The 18,951-nt window shown below is 47.1% G+C and overlaps 1 protein-coding gene across 2 annotated transcripts in view; it reads left to right on the forward strand.

Moving 5' to 3' along the window:
* RTTN (rotatin) overlaps positions 1–18,951 on the forward strand; it is a 978,768-nt gene that overhangs the window by 907,897 nt on the left and 51,920 nt on the right. For both annotated transcript variants that reach the window (XM_069219896.1, XM_069219897.1), the window contains exon 48: positions 9,518–9,587. In XM_069219896.1, coding sequence (XP_069075997.1) covers positions 9,518–9,587 — 70 coding nt within the window. The remainder of the gene's footprint in view (positions 1–9,517; positions 9,588–18,951) is intronic.

Consider the following 18,951-nt stretch of genomic DNA (forward strand, 5'->3'; position numbering starts at 1 on the left):
GTGGATGACTGTTAGGCTGCTGGGATTGCTGGCTCCTGCATCCCACTGGTGAAACATGCCAGATGGCATTTGCGGAATGTGCAGTAGGATCTAAAGTCCTGGTGGGCTCAGCTGCATGAAAATCTAAGAGATTGTATCCAGGTTTTTGAAAAGGCTGCAGGAGATCTGCAATGGTAGCTGCAGGGCAGCGATTAGCTTAGTGGCAGACCCCTGTCCTTACCAGTCCCAGCTTTGACATTGGTGACAGATGCATTACTTCCTGGTTGGGAGGCCACCTGGGCAGAGGTAGAGATCAGAGGCCTCTAGTCTTTGGGGGAAGCTTGACTCCACATCATTTTGATAGAGATGTAGATGGTTTACTTTATGTTGAAGGCCTTCCTGCCCATCATCAGAGGAAGGTTGATACAGGTGCTCATGGACAATACAACCGCCATGAGGTACTGCAAAAAGAAGGGCATGGTGAGGTTTTGAGTCCTAAGCCAGGTGGGTTCTGTGCATGTCGAAGTGGCTGGACCACCACAAAAGTTCTGTGGTGATGAATCATCTGGCAGGGTCTCTAATCCCCAGGACAGGCAATCTCAGCCCTGATGCCTAAGGAACCATGAATGACAATTAACAGCCGGAGGTGACAAGTGTGTCTTCCATCAATAGGGAGAACCTTGGCTCAATCATTTTGCGACCATTGAGAGCTCAGAGGTTCATTCTGCTAAGAGGAGGACTCCTATATACCTTCCCGCTGCTATCTCTCCTGCCCGAGTTCTGAAGATCAGGAACGACTGGGCCAGAGTCATCCTAGTGGCACTGGATTGGGCCAGGAGAGTGTGGCAACCGGAAATCCTGGCCGTGAGCATCTGTCCTGTGATCAAGCTGCTGCTTTTGTGGGACTTTCTGTCACAGCAGCTCAGCAGAGTGCTGTACCCAGACCTGTTCAACCTGCATCTCCATGCTTGGCGACTGTGTAGTGACAGTTTACCTAATTTTACCTAAAGTGGCATCTTGATGGTGAGCCATCCCTCCACAAATCTGTGTGACAGTTGCAGGGACAGATTAGTTGTTTGGTACAGCACCTGTCCGATTGACCTGCTGCAGGCAAAGTTGTGTGATGTTTTGTTGTTTTTGTCCCTGGTCTACCAGAGATTTGCATTTCCACTGGTAAATGCAACATATCAGCCTTGTATGTATTTTATTGTTGCAAGATCACCACTGATGAGATTTTTAAAATGTGTGCAACATTTATTTCCACCAATGCCATTGGTGATGCCACACTGAAATTTAAATTTGGTTCTTATTTTTTAAGGTGTACTCCCTTTGAACCAATGCACAGTTGTCCATTAGGTCTCGTTGATTGCCATAACATCAGCTCAGCGTGTGAGTGAACATCTGTTAGAGACATTCTAACCACACATTCCTCACTGTAGAATATTCCCCAGGTGTCAGACTGGATCGGGAAATCTTGCACAGTACCTCTGAGCACCAGTAGATGTAATTGATCATTTCAATGTTGATGTCATCCATGTCTGAAGTAACTGCAGTCTGCATGTAAGCACCAAGGACTTAAGTTTGCACAGGGGCTCATGTGCACCACATGATTGCCCGTTGCCATCATCCTGCCCAGGAGGAGACCTTTCTCTCCCAGCATTCCTCCCCTGAGAGCCTGGTGGTGCAGGCCTCAACATCTAGGTCAGCCTAAATACATCCCCCTTCACCCAAACAAAAAGGAAACCTTTGGGGAAGCACATTTATTTCCACCGGCCTAGCTGTGCAGTCTGTGAGTATTGGCTCAAGGGCCATTACTCCCATGGATTGTGGAACTCAGTTGAACAACTGCTTTCCATACTTCAAGAGGATGACACCACCAAGCTTTTGTGGATAGTCAGGGTGCAGCAAAGTTCGCCATTGGGTGCGGGCTGGACATGACAGACTTAATAAGTAGAGCTATGGCTCCTACAGTGATGCTGCATCATGCCTGGTTACTGTCCACTGGGCTCTTGGGGGATATCCAGGCATCCCGATTGGCATGCCCTTAGATGGCTTCAGCCTATTTGGTGACAAGGTTGACATGGCCATTGATCGCTTTCCAGTTCTCAGCAGCAGTTTTTTTTTCCCCTTCTGCAGACATGGTCGGGGCAACTATGGGCATCTGTTATACCTGCCATACCTGCCGGTACAGAAACCTACCTAGCACTTTCATGGACAGGGCCATGGGAGCCAGTCCAATCCTCTATCCCTCCTGCAGTGGCAGCCTCTAATTCCCTCTAGTACTCCCTCCATCCAACACAACCATTTCATTGGTGGCACAATCCGGCACTATGTGCCCTGATGGTTTACCCTTACCTCCCACATGGGGGTGCTTCGGATTGTTGAGAAGGGGTTCGCCCTCTCATTTGTGGAAACCGCTACGCCTTTGCACTATCCCAAGAACGGATGATGGAGGGCCGCCTCTCCTTTCTATGACAGGAAGTGCAGGCTCTGTTGGCCAAAGAAGCCATTGAGAGTGTGCCTGCACCAGAAGTAGGCTGTTGTTGTTATTCCTGCTAATTTCTGCTGCTGAAACAGGACAGAGGGTTTCACACTTTCCGATATCTGAGCTCTCTCAATGGCTTCCTATAGGAAAAAAAAATCACACGGTTCATTCTAACTAAGGCCTTGTCTACCCTGGAGATTGGATGATCGTGTTTGACTTGCAAAACAGTTATTTTCACATCCCCGACCTGCGAGCCCACAGGCGTAACAGTAGGCCACAAGTACTTTCAGTTCACTATGCTCCCTTTTGGCCTTACCAGTGCCCCTCGGGTGTTCACCATGATGAGGGAAAAGGTTGCAGCTCACCTGTAGAAATCATGGGGTGCCAGTCTTCTCCTATCTCAACGACTGGCTATTGAACGCAGGCTCACACCAGGCTGTTGTTTCCCACCTCCATACTATGGTGATACTCCTGTCCTTGCAGGGGAACACTATCAACGTGCCGAAGTCACATGCGACTCCCTTTCAGACGTACCCTTTCATCAAGGTTGTTTTGGATGTGGTTCAGTATAGGGCCTATCCTCCCGAACAGTGGGTCCAGGATATTCAGGCTATGATACAGGTGTTTCAGGCTCTATCCTGGATTTTGGTAAGACTCACTCTGAGACTGCTGGCCCTTATGGCCTCCTGCATCTGCATTCTTCTGGTAACTCAGGTCAGATGGCACATGCGGGTTCTGCAGTGGGACCTGAAGTTCCAGTGGGCGCAGCATCAGTGAATCTATTCAACATGGTCCAGATCTTAGAGGGAGGAACAAAGGACCTGCAGTGGTGGCGAGCGAACCACGATTGTGTCAGAGGCAGACCCCTCTCCCTTCCCCAACCAGATCTCACAGTAGTGACAGATGTGTCACTCCTGGGAAAGGGCAGGCATCTTGGAGAGGTTGAGTTCAGAGGACTCTGGTCTCCGGTGGAATCCATACTCCACGTCACCTTGCTGGAGCTCTGAGCAATCCAGCTGGCATTGAAAGCCTTCCTCTCTCAAAGGGAAGGCCAGTGCAGGTGTTCACGGACAACATCACCGCCATCTGGTGCTACAACAAGCAGGGTGGGGTGGGGTCATCGTGACACTGTCAAGAGGCCCTGTGCCTCTGGACTTGGCTGGAACAGCAGGATATATCCCTGGTGGTTCAACACTTTGCAGGATCCTTAAATTGCAGAGCGGACAAACTTAACCGTCAATGCCTAGCAGATCACAAGTGACATCTCCACCAGAAGGTGGTGTAAGGTCTGTCAGCAGTGGGCGAGCCTTGGTTAGATCTGTTCACCTCTGCAGAGAATGTGCAATGTCAGCAGTTTTGTGTGCTGGAGTTTCCGAGGTGCCTCTCGTTCAGAGACGCTTTTTGTCTTGTGTGGAGCTCAGGCCTCCTGTATGCCTTTCCGTACCACTCCTGCCTATAATTCTCAAGAATATTAGGAATGACTGAGCCCAAGTCATCCTTGTGGCTCCAGACTGGACACAGACAGTCAGTTTCCCAAGCTTCTGAGAAGGATCTTCTGTCACAGCAGCATGGTAGGGTCCTCCACCCAAACCTGTCAACTCTTCACCTTCTTGCATTGCAGTTGAGTGACAGCAGTTGATAGCTTTCAACCTTCCCCCTGAAGCCTGCAATGTTATTTAGGCAGCCCTCCACCAGTTGGAAGCGATGTGTATCATTGTACAGAAAAAGCCCATTGCTCCACTTTCTGCTTCTCTTTCTGATATTTTGCTTTTCATTCTTAACCTTGCCCAGCAGGGCTTTGCTTTGGGCACTCTAAAGGGTTATCTTTATGCTCTATCTTATTGCAGCTGCCTGATCCACCCTCTTTAAGTCCCCTATTGTACATAGATTTTTGAAGGCCTTGTTCATATGTTTCTCCCTTCCCCTTCATCATGCCTCAGTGGGACCTTAACTTGGTTCTCACATTCTTGATGTCTGCTCCCTTCAAGCATCTAAAATATTTTCCCCTCAGAGTCCTCACCATCAAAACAGCCCTCCGTGTGGAGCTTACATCAGCCCAAAGGGTGAGTGAGCTGCAGGCCTCATCTTCCAAGCCTCTGCTCTTACCCATTTTTTCAGACACACTGATAAACTGATGCTTCGCACTAGCACCTTATTTCTGCTGAAAGTGGTAACACCATTTCATATGGGCCAATCTGTCACCTTGCTCACTTACTATGCTCCTCCACATCTCTCTTAGGAAGAGGAGCAACTCCACTGCCTGAACCCAGAAAGAGCATTGTTGTTCTACCACGATCATACAATAGAGTTTCGAGTGGACAACATACTCTTCGTGGGGTATGTTGGTGCAAAGAAAGTTCGGGCGGTGCACAAACGGACCATCTCTTGATGGGTCATTCTCTGCTTCAAGATGTTCCACACTGGTGAAGAAGCAGCCTCTTGAAGGCTTATGAGCTCATTCCAGATGCTAAGCCTGTGACCACTGCGTTAGCACTTGGAGTCCATGTCTTGGACATCTGCCAGACACCAACGTGGGCTTTTCTGCACATCTTTACTAAGCATTACTGCCTGGGAATTCAGATCTTCAGGGATGGGCATTACACATGTTTGGTCCTAATGGACTTCTTAGTTTGAATTTGTCCACAGACCCACCACCTAGGATGGTATTGTTTGTGTATCTATTCAAAGGTAAGGAATCTGTGGCTAGTAGTCTCCATTAGATGAACAAGTTACTTACCTTCGGTAACGCCTTATCTGGTAGAAAGTATATCTAGCTACAGATTCCTTATTGACCCACCCATCCTCCCCGCTCTGTGGACAGATTTCAAGGGTCAGGCCTTGTCCTTTTGAAGGGCCCTAGTTTAGAGACACCATTGTTGGTGGACTTCATGGTTCCGTGCTTCTGGTGTAGAAAGTTGTGAAAAGTAACTGACGTCAGCTCACCAAGGTGGCGCTTGTATAGCTGAAGCGGATATCACCTTCAAAGATAGACATAGCACACATCGGTACTGCTCACAAAAAATCTTCTAGATCCAGTCTGGCATCTGGGGAGAATTCAAAGGTGAGGAATCTACAGCTAGATGTAGTCTATACCAGATAAGGCCTTACCAAAGGTAAGTAACTTGTTCCTCTGGTCTTTTTGTTTATCCTTTGTCTCGCTGAGCAGGGCTGTGCTCTGGGCATCCTAAAGAGCTGTCTTTATTCCCTCTTAGCCTTTCTGTGGTTGTCAGATCAGTCATCCCTTTTCAAATCCCCTGTTGTAAATTGGACCTTTCATCAGGCCTCAGTAGGACCATAATCCTAGCCTAACTTTTCTGATGCACGCTCCTTTTGAGACGTTGCATTATTGTCGTCTCAAGCTCCTTGTCATACGGCTTTCCTGGTGGCAAGAACATCTGCAGGGACGGTCAGTAAGTTTCAGGTTTTGACTTCAAAGCCTCCATACCAGAACATCTACCCAGACAAGCTGTTTTTTCGCACTAGAGATTCCCTCCTCCCGAAAATCGTTACTCCTTTTCATGTAGGTGTATACATCACTCTGCTTACTTTTTATGCCCTGCCAAATCCCTCCAAGGAAGAGAAGTGAATTCACCATCAAGACCCAAAATGATCAATGTCATTCTGCCTTGACAGCACAAGAGATTTCTTGGTAAATGACTTTGTGGGATATGTCTGAGCAAAGAAGGAAAGCGTGCTCTGCATTGAAATTTTCTACGATTGACGTAGTAGCAACCCCCTGAGGGTTTGCATGCTCATTGCCTCAGAGCCAAAGCTGCAACCACTGAGTTGACACATAGGCGGTCATTCTGACCGCGGGAGCACCGCCGACAGGCCGGCGGTGCTCCAATGGGGATTCCGACCGCGGCGGTAAAGCCGCGGTCGGACCGGCAACACTGGCGGTCTCCCGCCAGTGTACCGCCGCCCCATTGAATCCTCCAAGGCGGCGCAGCTTGCTGCGCCGCCGAGGGGATTCCGACCCCCCCTACCGCCATCCAGATCCCGGCGGTCCGACCGCCGGGAACCGGATGGCGGTAGGGGGGGTCGCGGGGCCCCTGGGGGCCCCTGCAGTGCCCATGCCACTGGCATGGGCATTGCAGGGGCCCCCGTAAGAGGGCCCCTACAAGTATTTCACTGTCTGCTTGGCAGACAGTGAAATACGCGACGGGTGCCACTGCACCCGTCGCACAGCTTCCACTCCGCCGGCTCGATTCCGAGCCGGCTTCATCGTGGAAGCATCTTTCCCGCTGGGCTGGCGGGCGGCCTGAAGGCGGCCGCCCGCCAGCCCAGCGGGAAAGTCAGAATTACCGCAGCGGTCTTTTGACCGCGCAGCGGTATTCTGGCGGCCCCCGACAGGCCGGCGGCGACCGCCGCCGGTCAAAGTCGGAATGAGGGCCATAGTGGCTTTTCTGGATATTGGTCAGGTGACTAAATGGGTGGCTGCAGACATATTCACAAAGCACTGCTGCTTCAACAGTCCTGTCCAATGACATGGGCATTTTTCTCTCTTGGTCCTGAATGGCTTCTTGGTGTGAGCCAGCTGATGGACCCACTACCTCGGCAGCTACTACTGTGGTATCTATTCACAATGTGATAAATCTGTTAGAAGTATCAATCAGAAGAACACGTTACTTACCTTCGGTTACACTTTGTCTGGTGGATAATCTTTCTGATTGCAGATTCCTCACCAACCCTCACATCTCATCTGTGAAGTGGACTGTTTTCCATCTTAAAATGTCCTGATCTAGAGATCTTCATTATGCTTATGCCAGTTTGCGGATGGGCTCTGTCTGAGAGCGCAGACAGCCTAAAAGCAACAGACATCAGCATGGAAGGGTGGCGCTTATATTCCTGAGCAGAACAACTTTGATGTGGATTTGCACACTGCCACCTGCTGGCTCACAGGAGTACTCATTTAAAGTTCCCAGATCCAGTCTGACTTCTGGGGGATAGTCACAATGTGAGAAATCTTCAGTGAGAAACAGTATTCACCACAAACAGTGTTACCAAAGAAAAGTAACTTGTTCTTTACTTTCTGTGTGGGGAGATTTTCCATCCATACTACCTGTAGAGGCAGTGGTTGATTTTGAGTTGTATCTTTCCAAGGACATTGGTATTGAAACATTCGCACCGGCACCCCTCGTGACTCTGTCTTTGTCCACAGCTAAGGTGGTGGAACTTTTACCAGTCAACTGTACATAGGGTTCAGGCTGTGGCAGCTCCAGATAAACCGTGGACAGACACACTTCTGTTGACCTATTCCAGAGCTTGTACTTAAACAGAGATGCCTGTTGTCTCGGAGTATATTTAAAGAAGAATAGATTATAGCCTTTGAACCCACTGTAGCGGGCTCCATCGGCTATTAAAGGCCCGCTCCCGCCTTTAACAAGGGAGAGGGCCTTTAATAGCCGGTAGAGCACGCTACGGCGGGTTCTAGGGCTATTAGAACATTCTGCCATTAGAGGGCAGAATGGTCTCATAAATAAAACAAAGGATTCACGGAACCGGAGGGGATTAAAATCCCCTCAGGCTCAGTGAGCCTTTGTTCACAGCTGTTGCTGTGAACAAAAAAGATTGGAATGTTGCCGCTCCGGGATTTTACCGGCCAGTGAAAGCCTGGAGCACTCCATTGTTTTCAATGGCGCTGCCAACATTCCAATGTACTAATATCCATTAGAATTGTTGCGCTGTGCTATAACTTATTTTCGTTTGCCTAGTTACTCTAGTAAATACCAGCTAGCGAACTTCATGCTACGTTTGTATTGTACCTGGTTCATTCAAAACATTTATGCAGCGATGTTTTATCCATGATCCTATTTAATTAATTCTTAGGGTAACGTTTTCTTTTATGTATCGTCCTAAACTCTGTTGTATTAACAGTGGTGGATATGAAGGTGATCACTTTCATGGTGCTTAAGTGAATAGTTAATATAATACCATGGGAGCCTGAAATTCCTGTATGAAAACCAGTGTCTAATTTCCTTATTGCTTACGAGCTGTGATGTGCCTAATCACCTGTACCAAAGAAATGACATAGATGCTTAATTGTAATTAATTAGAGACAGCAGCCCTGATGAAAAGCAGGTCATGGAGAATAATTACAGCTGCAGTTTAAACAGTGAAAATGAAAGCTGTTTTTTTAACCTCCAGAACAGTTTTCCTAAAATGGGATCTTTATGGCAGCATGTTTGTTTTTTCCATGCTATTAGTCATTACAGAAAGGATAGAATATCTCTGCATGTTTCTTCACTTGCAAGCTACAGTATTTTAAATCTAATATAGCCTTAGAACCCGCCATAGCAGGCTCTACCGGCCATTAAATGCCCACTCCCGCGTTAGGGCCTTTAACTAGGGAGAGGGCCTTTAATAGCCGGTAGAGCCCGCTACGGCGGGTTCTAAGGCTATTAGAACATTCTGCCACTCGGGGGAAGGATCTTATATTAAATAAAACAAATTCCTCACAAAACCGAGGGGATTAAAATCTCCTCAGGCTCTGTGAGGCTTTGTTCACAACTGGTACTGTGAATAAAGAGAAGAGTGGAATGATCATTGTCTGCAATGGAGATCCAAACATTCCAATGTTCTAATTAACATTAAACTGATTGTCTTTGTGCAGCAAATTGTCAGCTGCTTTTTAGTGTGTTTTATTTTGCATTACAGAATTTGCTTTTATTCTTCTTGTCCGTAACCATATTATCCCTTTCACATGAAAGATCGACACCAAGGATTTAAGCAGTTTATTGGAATGGTGATAACATGAGCAAGTATTCTAAAGAATAAAATACCATCTGCTGTGCATTAAAAGGGTAGTGAAAGCCACCTCCATCTTCTATGGCTTTGTAAAGTAGTTACTCCGTCGGCCTTATCCTCTGTATGTTTACGCAACCACTCAGTGATTTGCAATATCCTTATAATGTGTAGCAGAATGTATTTTATCCCATATATCCTATTCTGCCAACTTGATACCAAGAAAAAGGAAGCAGGCTCGAAACTATGATGTTTAGTGTAAAATGAAATGAGCATAAAGTACTTACTGTATTCTCTATCGTTGCACAGGCAAAAGTGATTTTGAAAAATCCATCTGTAAAAAGAAGAGTGGAAGACGCTGTCTCCTTGACAAAGAAAAGTAGGTTTTCATTTTATACCAAGTTTGCTCTACATTTGAAAGCCATATTTGCTGTGCATAATGTTGTCTCCTTCCTCCCGACCTAGCCTTTCAATGAAATGAAACGCTTATGAAAAGCAAATAATGTCACTATGCAAAATATAAGTTCCTGTGCAGTTTTTAAAACTTAGGGTCTGATTTAGATCTGGGTGGAGAGGAATACTCCGTCACAAACGTGACGGATATCCCGTCTGCTGTTTTACAATCCCATTATATTCTAAAGGGATCATAATAGGGCAGACGGGATATCCCTTTAATTTTTCCTCTGCCGAGATCTAAAGCAGGCCCTTAGTCAGAGGAACATTATGTTCATATGTGAAATAGAGCATTTCTGATGGTTACTTCCAACAGCTGATTCCTCATCTTTACAATACTCTGAGTCGCCACGCAGGTTCTGAAGGTTTTTTTTTCAGTAGCTTTCCCACATTCTAGTAGGTGCCGCCGTACGACTCTGCAGTGACTTTCTAGCACCTCGGAAGTGACAGACTGGAGTCGCATTAAGTGCCACCCCTGCACACTGACATCAGCTCCTTTCTTTATGATGGCTGCTTCTAGCTACAAGTTCCTTTTCTTTTGAATATCCGAGGCATCAAACTCAATCCAGAACTTTTCAATAGCTCTCCTCACCTGTACCGGAAGCAACACTTTTGTAACACCACTATAGTGATAAAGCATCCCCACAGGCACCATGACTTCTGTTTCCTTTTTTCCGTGCCATCAAAGCAAATACTGAGCTTCCCTCTGCTCAGAGAATTCTTCTCAGAGTACTTTGTCATTTTTTCAAAAACACGTTTATTTGCACGTGCAATACAAGCGTTCATGTTTCAAACCATGCAGGGACTGTAATGGACAAATGTTCGTCATTTACCTGCCCAGCATATGCTTGTGATGGGATCTGACCACGATGCCAAAACTTGCTTCTTCTGCAGAAGCATGCACCCCAAAGCCCTAAGGGATTGGTGGACCAAACTCTTTATTGCTCAGGCTTGGGATGATAAGCTAGCCAGACGGAGGTCAGGGCTCCGGGGGGGCGCTGAAGTCACCATTATTTTTGTCAGTCATCCCAAAGGAAGCAGAAGAGGCGACATCATGGTTCCAAGCAGCACTGATATTCAAGAGTAAGTCTCAATTTCGTTCCTCTCCACCTCCTTAGGACTCTTCTTCTAGGTTGGAGCTAATGAGCTTCCTTCAGAGGATCTGGGGCCTGCGGCTCCTTCTATCCTGATGACAGTCCCTAACCTGCTCATTCCTGCGGCTCCATCACCTAGGCCCCTGCCTGGTCAACTATACTCTATCTTACTGGTCCTAGGAATGGATCTTGTCACATTCTTAAGCTCCATGGGTCCTAATGGGTACCTGGTTGGCACTATGCTGGTGGCATATGCTGGAGCACCATTTGCACCGTTCCACCTGTTGTTCCCATAATACTTACACCAACTTCAACTTCTGTGCCACATCCAATGCCACTGCCTGTCCATATATCAGCAGCATCAACTCTGCACAAACTGCCTTCAATACTGCTACCAGAACCGCAAACAATGCCACCACAAAACCCCACATATTGCTGCAACCAAACTCACTAAAACGTGTCTCTGTTCCTGTGCCTCCAATGGAAATACTTCCTCCGCAACACAGATCTAGAAGCAGAGCACAGTGTCTCATGGAAGAGAATGCTATTTCTTTGGATATTCTGACCCATGGAAGAACAAAGTCAGGATACTGATTGTGATGGTGATCAGCAGTGCAGCACCATGGACCCACCCTTCATGGCACTCAGGGAGGGCAGTGGTTTTGATGCTACTTCTCAGTGGGACTTATACTCCTATACTAGCCTTCGCCACCGGAGGTCTCACCTTACCAGGCAACCATAGTAAAGGCTGCTGAAGCTCCTGACTATAGCTCCCCTTGGCAGAGAGCAAAACGTACGTTCTCACCAAAGTGCTCACCCAACAGCTTATGCAGTAGAATATTTTAATGAATCTCTCACAGAGACTGTCCTTGCAGTGTGGGAGAAGCTAATCACTTATCCTGCGGTCAACAGGAGTGGTGGCTAGGAGAAGTAGACCAGCTCCAGTTGGTCTGATAGTTCTCTCTTCATCTGTCGCCAGAGAGTCTTGACATACAGGCCTCCTGCTCATATTTGGCCCAATGAGTCTTCACCACTATGCCCTCAGACGAGAATCTAAGAAACTACGGAACATATTGTGAAGAAGTCCTTTTAAGCTGGCAGTATGCTCCTCCAATCTCTTAATGCAACTTGTTTGATGGGTGTTATATGCTTCCCTATGGGACATGGCATAACTGGTGAGCCTGAACTTGTCTAAACACCTTCAATGCCACTTCATGAAGTTATTAAAGAATAGGCAACAAAATGCACAACTGGTCATCTAGTTTGGTATGGATACAGCATATTTGGTGGCATAAGCCATGGGCAAATCTTTATTCCTGCATTGACATGCGTGACTCAAAAATGCAGGATCTTCGCAAGATGTTCAATATGCCATAATGGATCTCCAGATTGCTGGGTCAGGTGACTTTGGAGCAAAGGCAGACTTGGCTCTGAAAAGATTTAATGCGAGCAAGGCCACTTTCAGATCACTGGGACTTACAGATACAGCAACTGCAAGATTAGCAGCAGCACCAGAAATGTCTATGCTTCTGTAGAAGTTTTTCCTTTTGAGGCAGACAGCCAGACCAAAGTGCCCAACAAAGCAACACACCAAACCACTGTACCACCAATATAGAGGACATAGTGATTGTAGAAGCCATTCTCTCTCCCTCCCTTCCTCATCCTTCTCTCCAGTCAAAGCAGGGAAGCAACCCTAGTTCCCCGTAGTTGGAACACAGGGAAGCATTTGGAAGATTGGTATCCTCATTTCCAAAGGCATGTGGTGGAGGGTATTCACTTCAGACCAATGGGTCTTGTAGATTGTACTACATACATGGGCAGTGTACTTGATGCAGGAGCAGGGACAGGTCCAGGGGCTGTACTATTCCAGGTACTTCCTTGTTCTGGAAAACACTGTGGCCTTAGCCCAATCCCACTTATGGATTCTGACCTGGTGCCTGTAGGATGCATTTTTTTAAATAAAATGTTCTTTACTCGCACAAGAAATGTCTACGCTTCATGGTGGATCGGCACATTACCAGTTTGCAGACCTTCCACTTGGTTTGAATTCAGCTCTACTTGTCTTCTCAAAGGTAACAGCAGTGATTGCCATCCCTCTCATATGCACATTAATCCTAAGATTCCCTTACATGCTCAACTGGTGCAACAAAACAGAGTCTCCAGAGGTGGTGGTGCAGCATCTTAGCTGTTCAACTTTGGTTATTCCATCAACAACCCCAACTCTTAGCTGAGACATGTTTTGTTTGACATGGAACTTTACACCTCACTACAGCGTTTCCCTCCCATACGCTTGATTCCTTGAGCACAGAGGAAGATTTGACTCAACTTGGCCAAAGTCATTTTAATAGCCCTGTACTGGCCAAAAAGAGTGTGTTATGCAGATGTGATGGGCCTCGCCTTACGCCCTCGCTCAGTCTTCCTCACAGGGTTGGCCTTCTCTCTCAATCGCAGGGGCAGGTGCTGCACCCCAACCTTCAGAGCATCCACCTTCCTGCCTGAAGATTGAGCCATGTAAACTAAATTATTTTTCTTTACTTCTTGAAGTTATGGAAGTTATCCTAAGTGCCTGCATGCACTCCACAAAAACATTGTTTCTAGGTCAGGTGGGTTTGTCAAATGTTCTTCAGACAGTTCTGTAGGTGCTGTTATGGCCCACTTCTTGGACATTTTATGCTTCTCACTCTCATTTGCATAGGGTGTTCAGTGGGCATAGTAAAAGAGTACTAGCAAACCTTGTCAGCCTTTCTCTCTCTCCCGGACCAACCGCCCCGTCTTCAAATGATCAATGGTTATGAGGTTTCTGATGGGCTTTACCAACATGTTTCTGCCAACCCATTTCATAATGTCACATTGTGGTCTTAATTTGATACTTATTTGATGTGTTCGACATACGAACCATTGCACAGTTACCAGGTGTGACTGCTTACTTTTAAGACTATTTGTCTGGTAGCTAGGATGTCACAAGGCATGACATGAGTAGCATACGGTGAGCATCAAACACGCACCCTACCTTCTTCCATAACAAGCTGGCTCCTAGAACCAGGCTGCTTTTCTGCCTAAAGTAGGCACACCTTTCATATGGGACAGTCTGTCCCCTTACCCACATTGTTTCCTCTTCAGCATCCTACTGAAAATGAATGAGGGCTTTATTGGCTGGCTCCCAGAACAGCATCCAATTTTTAGATTTGCTATACCAAAGACTCCCAGATTGATGACCAGCTTTTCATAGGTTACACTGGTAAGGTGAAGAGCACACCCATCAAGAGGAGGCCATTATCAAGCTGGATCATATTATACACTAAGATCTGCTATGCCTTGGCTCACAAAAGTTCAGAGCTCACTCCAACATAACAAATTCTGCTTCAGGCCTAATGAGGGAATCTCCCATTGCAGTTTTGTAAAGTGGCAACTTGGGCCTCTCTGCACAGCTTTGCAAAACATTACTGTTTGGACTTGGAGGTGCGAATGGAAGGCCAAGCCATTCAATCTCCCCCGCCCCAGGGGGGGGGCTGGCTTTATATAGTGAACTAAAATGAAGTACACCGTTCAGAGTGGCCAGTGGATCCCTAATTGGTATTGCAGAGGCAAAATTAGATGGGACCAACTCCCTATTTTGTTTGTGTGGCGAGCAGTTACGCTTATCAAAGGGTAGTGCTAAGCATTTGTTATACTCACAGAGGCAATAAATGAGACACACACTCAAAAAATAAATCTGAGAACAGTTTAGAAAAATAGCATTTCTTTTTATGTATGTTTCAAACCCAAGAACGTCATAATCAGGTAAGTAGACTTAAAAGTATAAGTGCTTTGCAGTTTAAAAAATCAATGCTTGGTGAAATTTTTGAGTTCAGCAATGTTAACCTGTGTGAGGAAAAGAAGAATGCAGTTTTGTAGGTAAGTACATGACTTACAAATCCAGTCTTCAAGGTCTTAGGTCAACACCAGGCAAGGTTCAAATCTGAAACCAAGAGTGCACCCACAGCGAAACAGGGGCATCCGGTTGCAGAGGTCAAATTGAGAGTCAAGTGCTGAATGTTAACCAATTGAGACTGGGGGTGAACGAAGATGCGCTGCTCACGGGTGAGTAAAGCGATGTAAGGGCTCAATCGCCTGGGGCTGAGATAAGCACAAGATGAGGCCACAAGGCAGCACCAAACTTACACCCTCAGTGTCCCAGGGGCGGCCGAATGCAGAGTGCCAACACAGTGTTAGGTGCCCAGTGTTAACCAATTGAAACCGGGGGTGAACGAAGATGCGCTGCTCACAGTTGAGTAAAGCGGTGGCAGGGATCAATCTCCTGGGGCTGGGGTAAGCACAAGGAGGGCCACAAGGCAGCACCAAACTTACATCCTCAGTGTCCCAAGGGGGTGGCCTGATGTAGAGTGCCAACAAAGGGTCAGGCGTCCAATGCAAATCAGTAGGAAGATCAGTATTGGAAAAAGGCTGTAGGCATGGGCTAGGAAGCTGAACGAAGAAAGCCCACAGCTGCCCAGGTAAGTGCTTATGTCAGGGGATGTAGGGACACTGATGGTCCAGCTCCCCAAGGCCCAGGGGCTCTGGGTGCAGGGGTGTCCTTTTGCATCATTATCAGCTTACCAGACAGGTAGTGGTCAAGGGGAGTCTTTGAATTGAGGCTGCAGGCTTTGCGGCAGAGTCTAGCAGGGGTCAACCAATAGTGGACTCAGAATCGCTGGGGATCCGTCACAGGATCAGTGGGCCACTTTGACTCGGGCAGTGGGCGTCCGGAGGCAGTTTCGCAGTTCCTCAGGGCAGAGTTATTTTTCTTTGAACGTTAGTTTCTTCTTGACAGGTCTGCTGTTTCGTGGGAGATCTTGATCTTTATCAAAGGCAGGCAGTCCTCCCAAAGTTTTGGAAGTCGCTGGGCTGCAGGAATGGTCGTCTTTTGGCACAGGGTCGTCGAGGGCTGGAGAGTGGCCGGTAGGGCTGTGGCCGAGTCAGTTGGTGTCTGCAGTCTTCCCTGCTGATCTAACTCCCTACTGTCTGGCTCCTCTTAGGTCATCAGGAATCTTCTAGTTCTAGGATTTAGGGGCACCACCTAAATACTAAATTTAGGGGAGTTACAGGGGGTGCCAGATGGTAGCCAATTGGCTACTCATCTACAGGGCGACTACACCCATTTTATGACCACTTCCATTAGGAAGTGGGCATAACCCTAACAAGCTCCATTCCTACCAAACCAGATGGATGGATTTAAAAGGTAGTGTCCACTTTAGCTCGTCCATCTAGGGGTGGGTCTGGCCAGAAGTGGGCACACCTCCTAACCTGCCTAATTAACCCATCAGTCCTGCTGCCAAAAGTGGGCTCAGGAACTGGGGTTCGGCCTTCTCTACCATTTGCAGAGGTTGGGTTGCATTACAAAGGCAGCAAGGCCTTTGAAGCTCCCCTCCCTGCAATGTCCATCCTGCCTGGACGAGATGTTAGCACATCTTCCCAGAGCAGACCTTTGTTCTGAGCCCTCAAGAGCGTTGGCTCTCACCTTGGGGGGTGGGGGGAGCAGAACTCTGTCTAAGGTGGCTGCACTTGTTTTGACCAGTCAGTGTCCACGCTAGGAGTTGGTAGATTTTCAGGGGCCACCTTATCTTCTCTAACAATCTTTCTGGTGGATGCTTTATCTACCTGAAGATTTCACAAGTGGTCCATATTTTCAAAAAAGGGGCCCAGTCATCATAGGTGTGTCTATTTTTTTTAAATACCCAACATACAAACATGCTAAGCTTGATGCACAGGTGGCCTCCATTTTCTTACCTTAAACTTGATGGCATATAAGCATTCTTAAATACGAAGAAGTTATTCTTCGTCAAAATTAATTTAACACATCCCAATCCAAAATCTACTTTGAGAATATTATGATTTCTAACTATCTGTTACCTCCATCGTATCATCCTGTCATTTATTAGTGTGTAGCTCCTCCGTAGCTAATGTAGCCAACCAGTTCCTTTCTTTATCAAAAGTCCGCATCGATTTCTGAAATTGTTTCATTGGTGTCCCTTATTGTGACTTTTGTTGGAACACAACTTTTTACACCCTCAGGGCACTACGGTATTAATCAAGTGGATGCAGTCATTTGCACAACCCATTCTGTAATACTAAGAGTACTGGTGCACATGTAACACCAGCACTGTCTTCACAGGGCATTCCATCATTTTCATGGGGGCATGACCCCATGCAAATGAGGGAATCACTTTGTCATTGTGCCCGCACTGTATTACTGATGTAGTCACAGAGGCAAACATGCTCTCAGAAGGCACACTGAAAGCCTGCCACAAAAAAAGAGGTGCGCAATCATTGTTCTCTGTGAGGGCCGCTCTCTGGGGGGGGGGGGGGATAGAGGTCCCATGAACCCCATAAATATCTCACCTGCAGGCGGGTTGTAGAGATGCACTGCACCCGCCTGCAGCCTCTAACCCCCTCTTGCATGCAGATTGCCACTGTACAGAGAAACACAAAGCAGCTTTGAAGCAGCTGCTCCATATTTCATTGAATGAGCTGCCCCCAGGGCAGCACAAGTTTCCAGCTGCCGTGGCGGCAGGACATTCATTGTAATAGGACACACTGTCCCTGTTTGCACCTGGCACACCTGCTTAAAAATGTGCTGTTTCACTAATGTCATACGAGCCCAGGCGTCTCAAAAATTGATCCTCATATTTACTCAACAGTACCATTAATTTCTTATGAGTTCTATTATGCTCAACACGATAGGCCTCATTGGAGGATCCAACATATTTTTGTGAATTTTTGGGAAACCATAAATGGGTAGAATTCTAGGATGTTTATTTATTAATCAAAAATGTAAATTCCTCCTTGTCAGTCACTTACTGACCATGTCCACATGACAGCTGGACAGTTTGGCATTTTCCATTGATTAGCTAAACGTTACACCTGACCACTACACATAAGGCTACCCTGGACATGGTAGTGCTCAAGATCTTTTCCCAACCATGAGTCTCGGGCATTCAGGATATAGTCATGATGCTTCAGGCTCATTTCTGCATCTTGGTTAGGATTTGTAGGAAGCTTCTTGGGGTCCTAACCTTATGCATCCTCCTTGTACGTTTCATCAGATGGCCACAGCTCCCACTTAGTTTGTGCTGGTACACCGACCAGTCTAAGGCCCTTTCGGACCCAGCTGTCAGCCTCAAGGCCCTGCCTCTCTTCCTCTCTGTCTTCTGTCCTCCTGCTCTCCCTCACTCTTTTTGTGCTCTTGCTTGTTCTCTCAGTTATTGTGCCCGTTCTGTGCTTTGACCTGTGCTTTATCTTTTGTGCCCGTTTTGGTCCTTTGTCTGAGCATTTGTGCCCGTTTTTGTACTTTCTTGTGATTTGTGCCTGTTTTGTTGCCTTGACTCATTTTTGTGACTGCTTTTCTCCTAATTTATTCCTCCCTTCTCCCCTTGGTCCAGGGACTCTCACAGCTTCTTTCTTCCTGTTGTTTCCCCTTCTCCTTACCTGTTTCTCCTGCATCTTCCTTGTGCCTTCTCCCTCCTTTGGATTCCTGCCCCTCCCTAAATCCACCCCATGCTCTTCCCCCTCCTCTGACCCACTTAATGGTGGCCTTGCACAACTGTACAGCGGGCACGCCAAAGGCAACAGAGTCTGTACCTGTCCACACCTGGATCGTGCCATGGACCATGGTCCGTCCGAGCCACCACTTCTATATTTCCTCTGAATTGCAAGCACTCGACACCAGATGCCAACATGACTGCTGCCCCTATTCCACACCTCATCATACAGTAGAACCATTCTCGTGCTCACTGCTGCTTCTCTTGCAGCATCACTCGACACCACCTACCACACACACACACCACAGACCCATTGCATTCCTTTCCTCAACACCAGATCTCTCTTCAAAGAAGCCACCAAGATATAGGACCTCATCGCCATGCACTTCCCGGGCATACAGTTTCTCACCCTGAACCTGGCTCAAGTCCTCACCCAGTTCCCCCCATTGGCAAGGCCATCCCTCTTGGCTACAAGGTCGTCCACCGAGACAGGCACCACAAACCCGGATGAGATGTTGCGATCATCCACAAAAACACCATTACCTGCACAACCTCAATAGACAAACCCACTGTGGTCATGGAACACATGCAATTCTGACTACAAATCTGCCATGCCATGATCATCTCAGGCACCCTTGCTTACAGACCTCCAAGACAATATATACCGCCTTCAGTAACT

The sequence above is a fragment of the Pleurodeles waltl genome, chromosome 2_2 (assembly GCF_031143425.1).
Source record: "Pleurodeles waltl isolate 20211129_DDA chromosome 2_2, aPleWal1.hap1.20221129, whole genome shotgun sequence".
NCBI lineage: Eukaryota > Metazoa > Chordata > Amphibia > Caudata > Salamandridae > Pleurodeles > Pleurodeles waltl.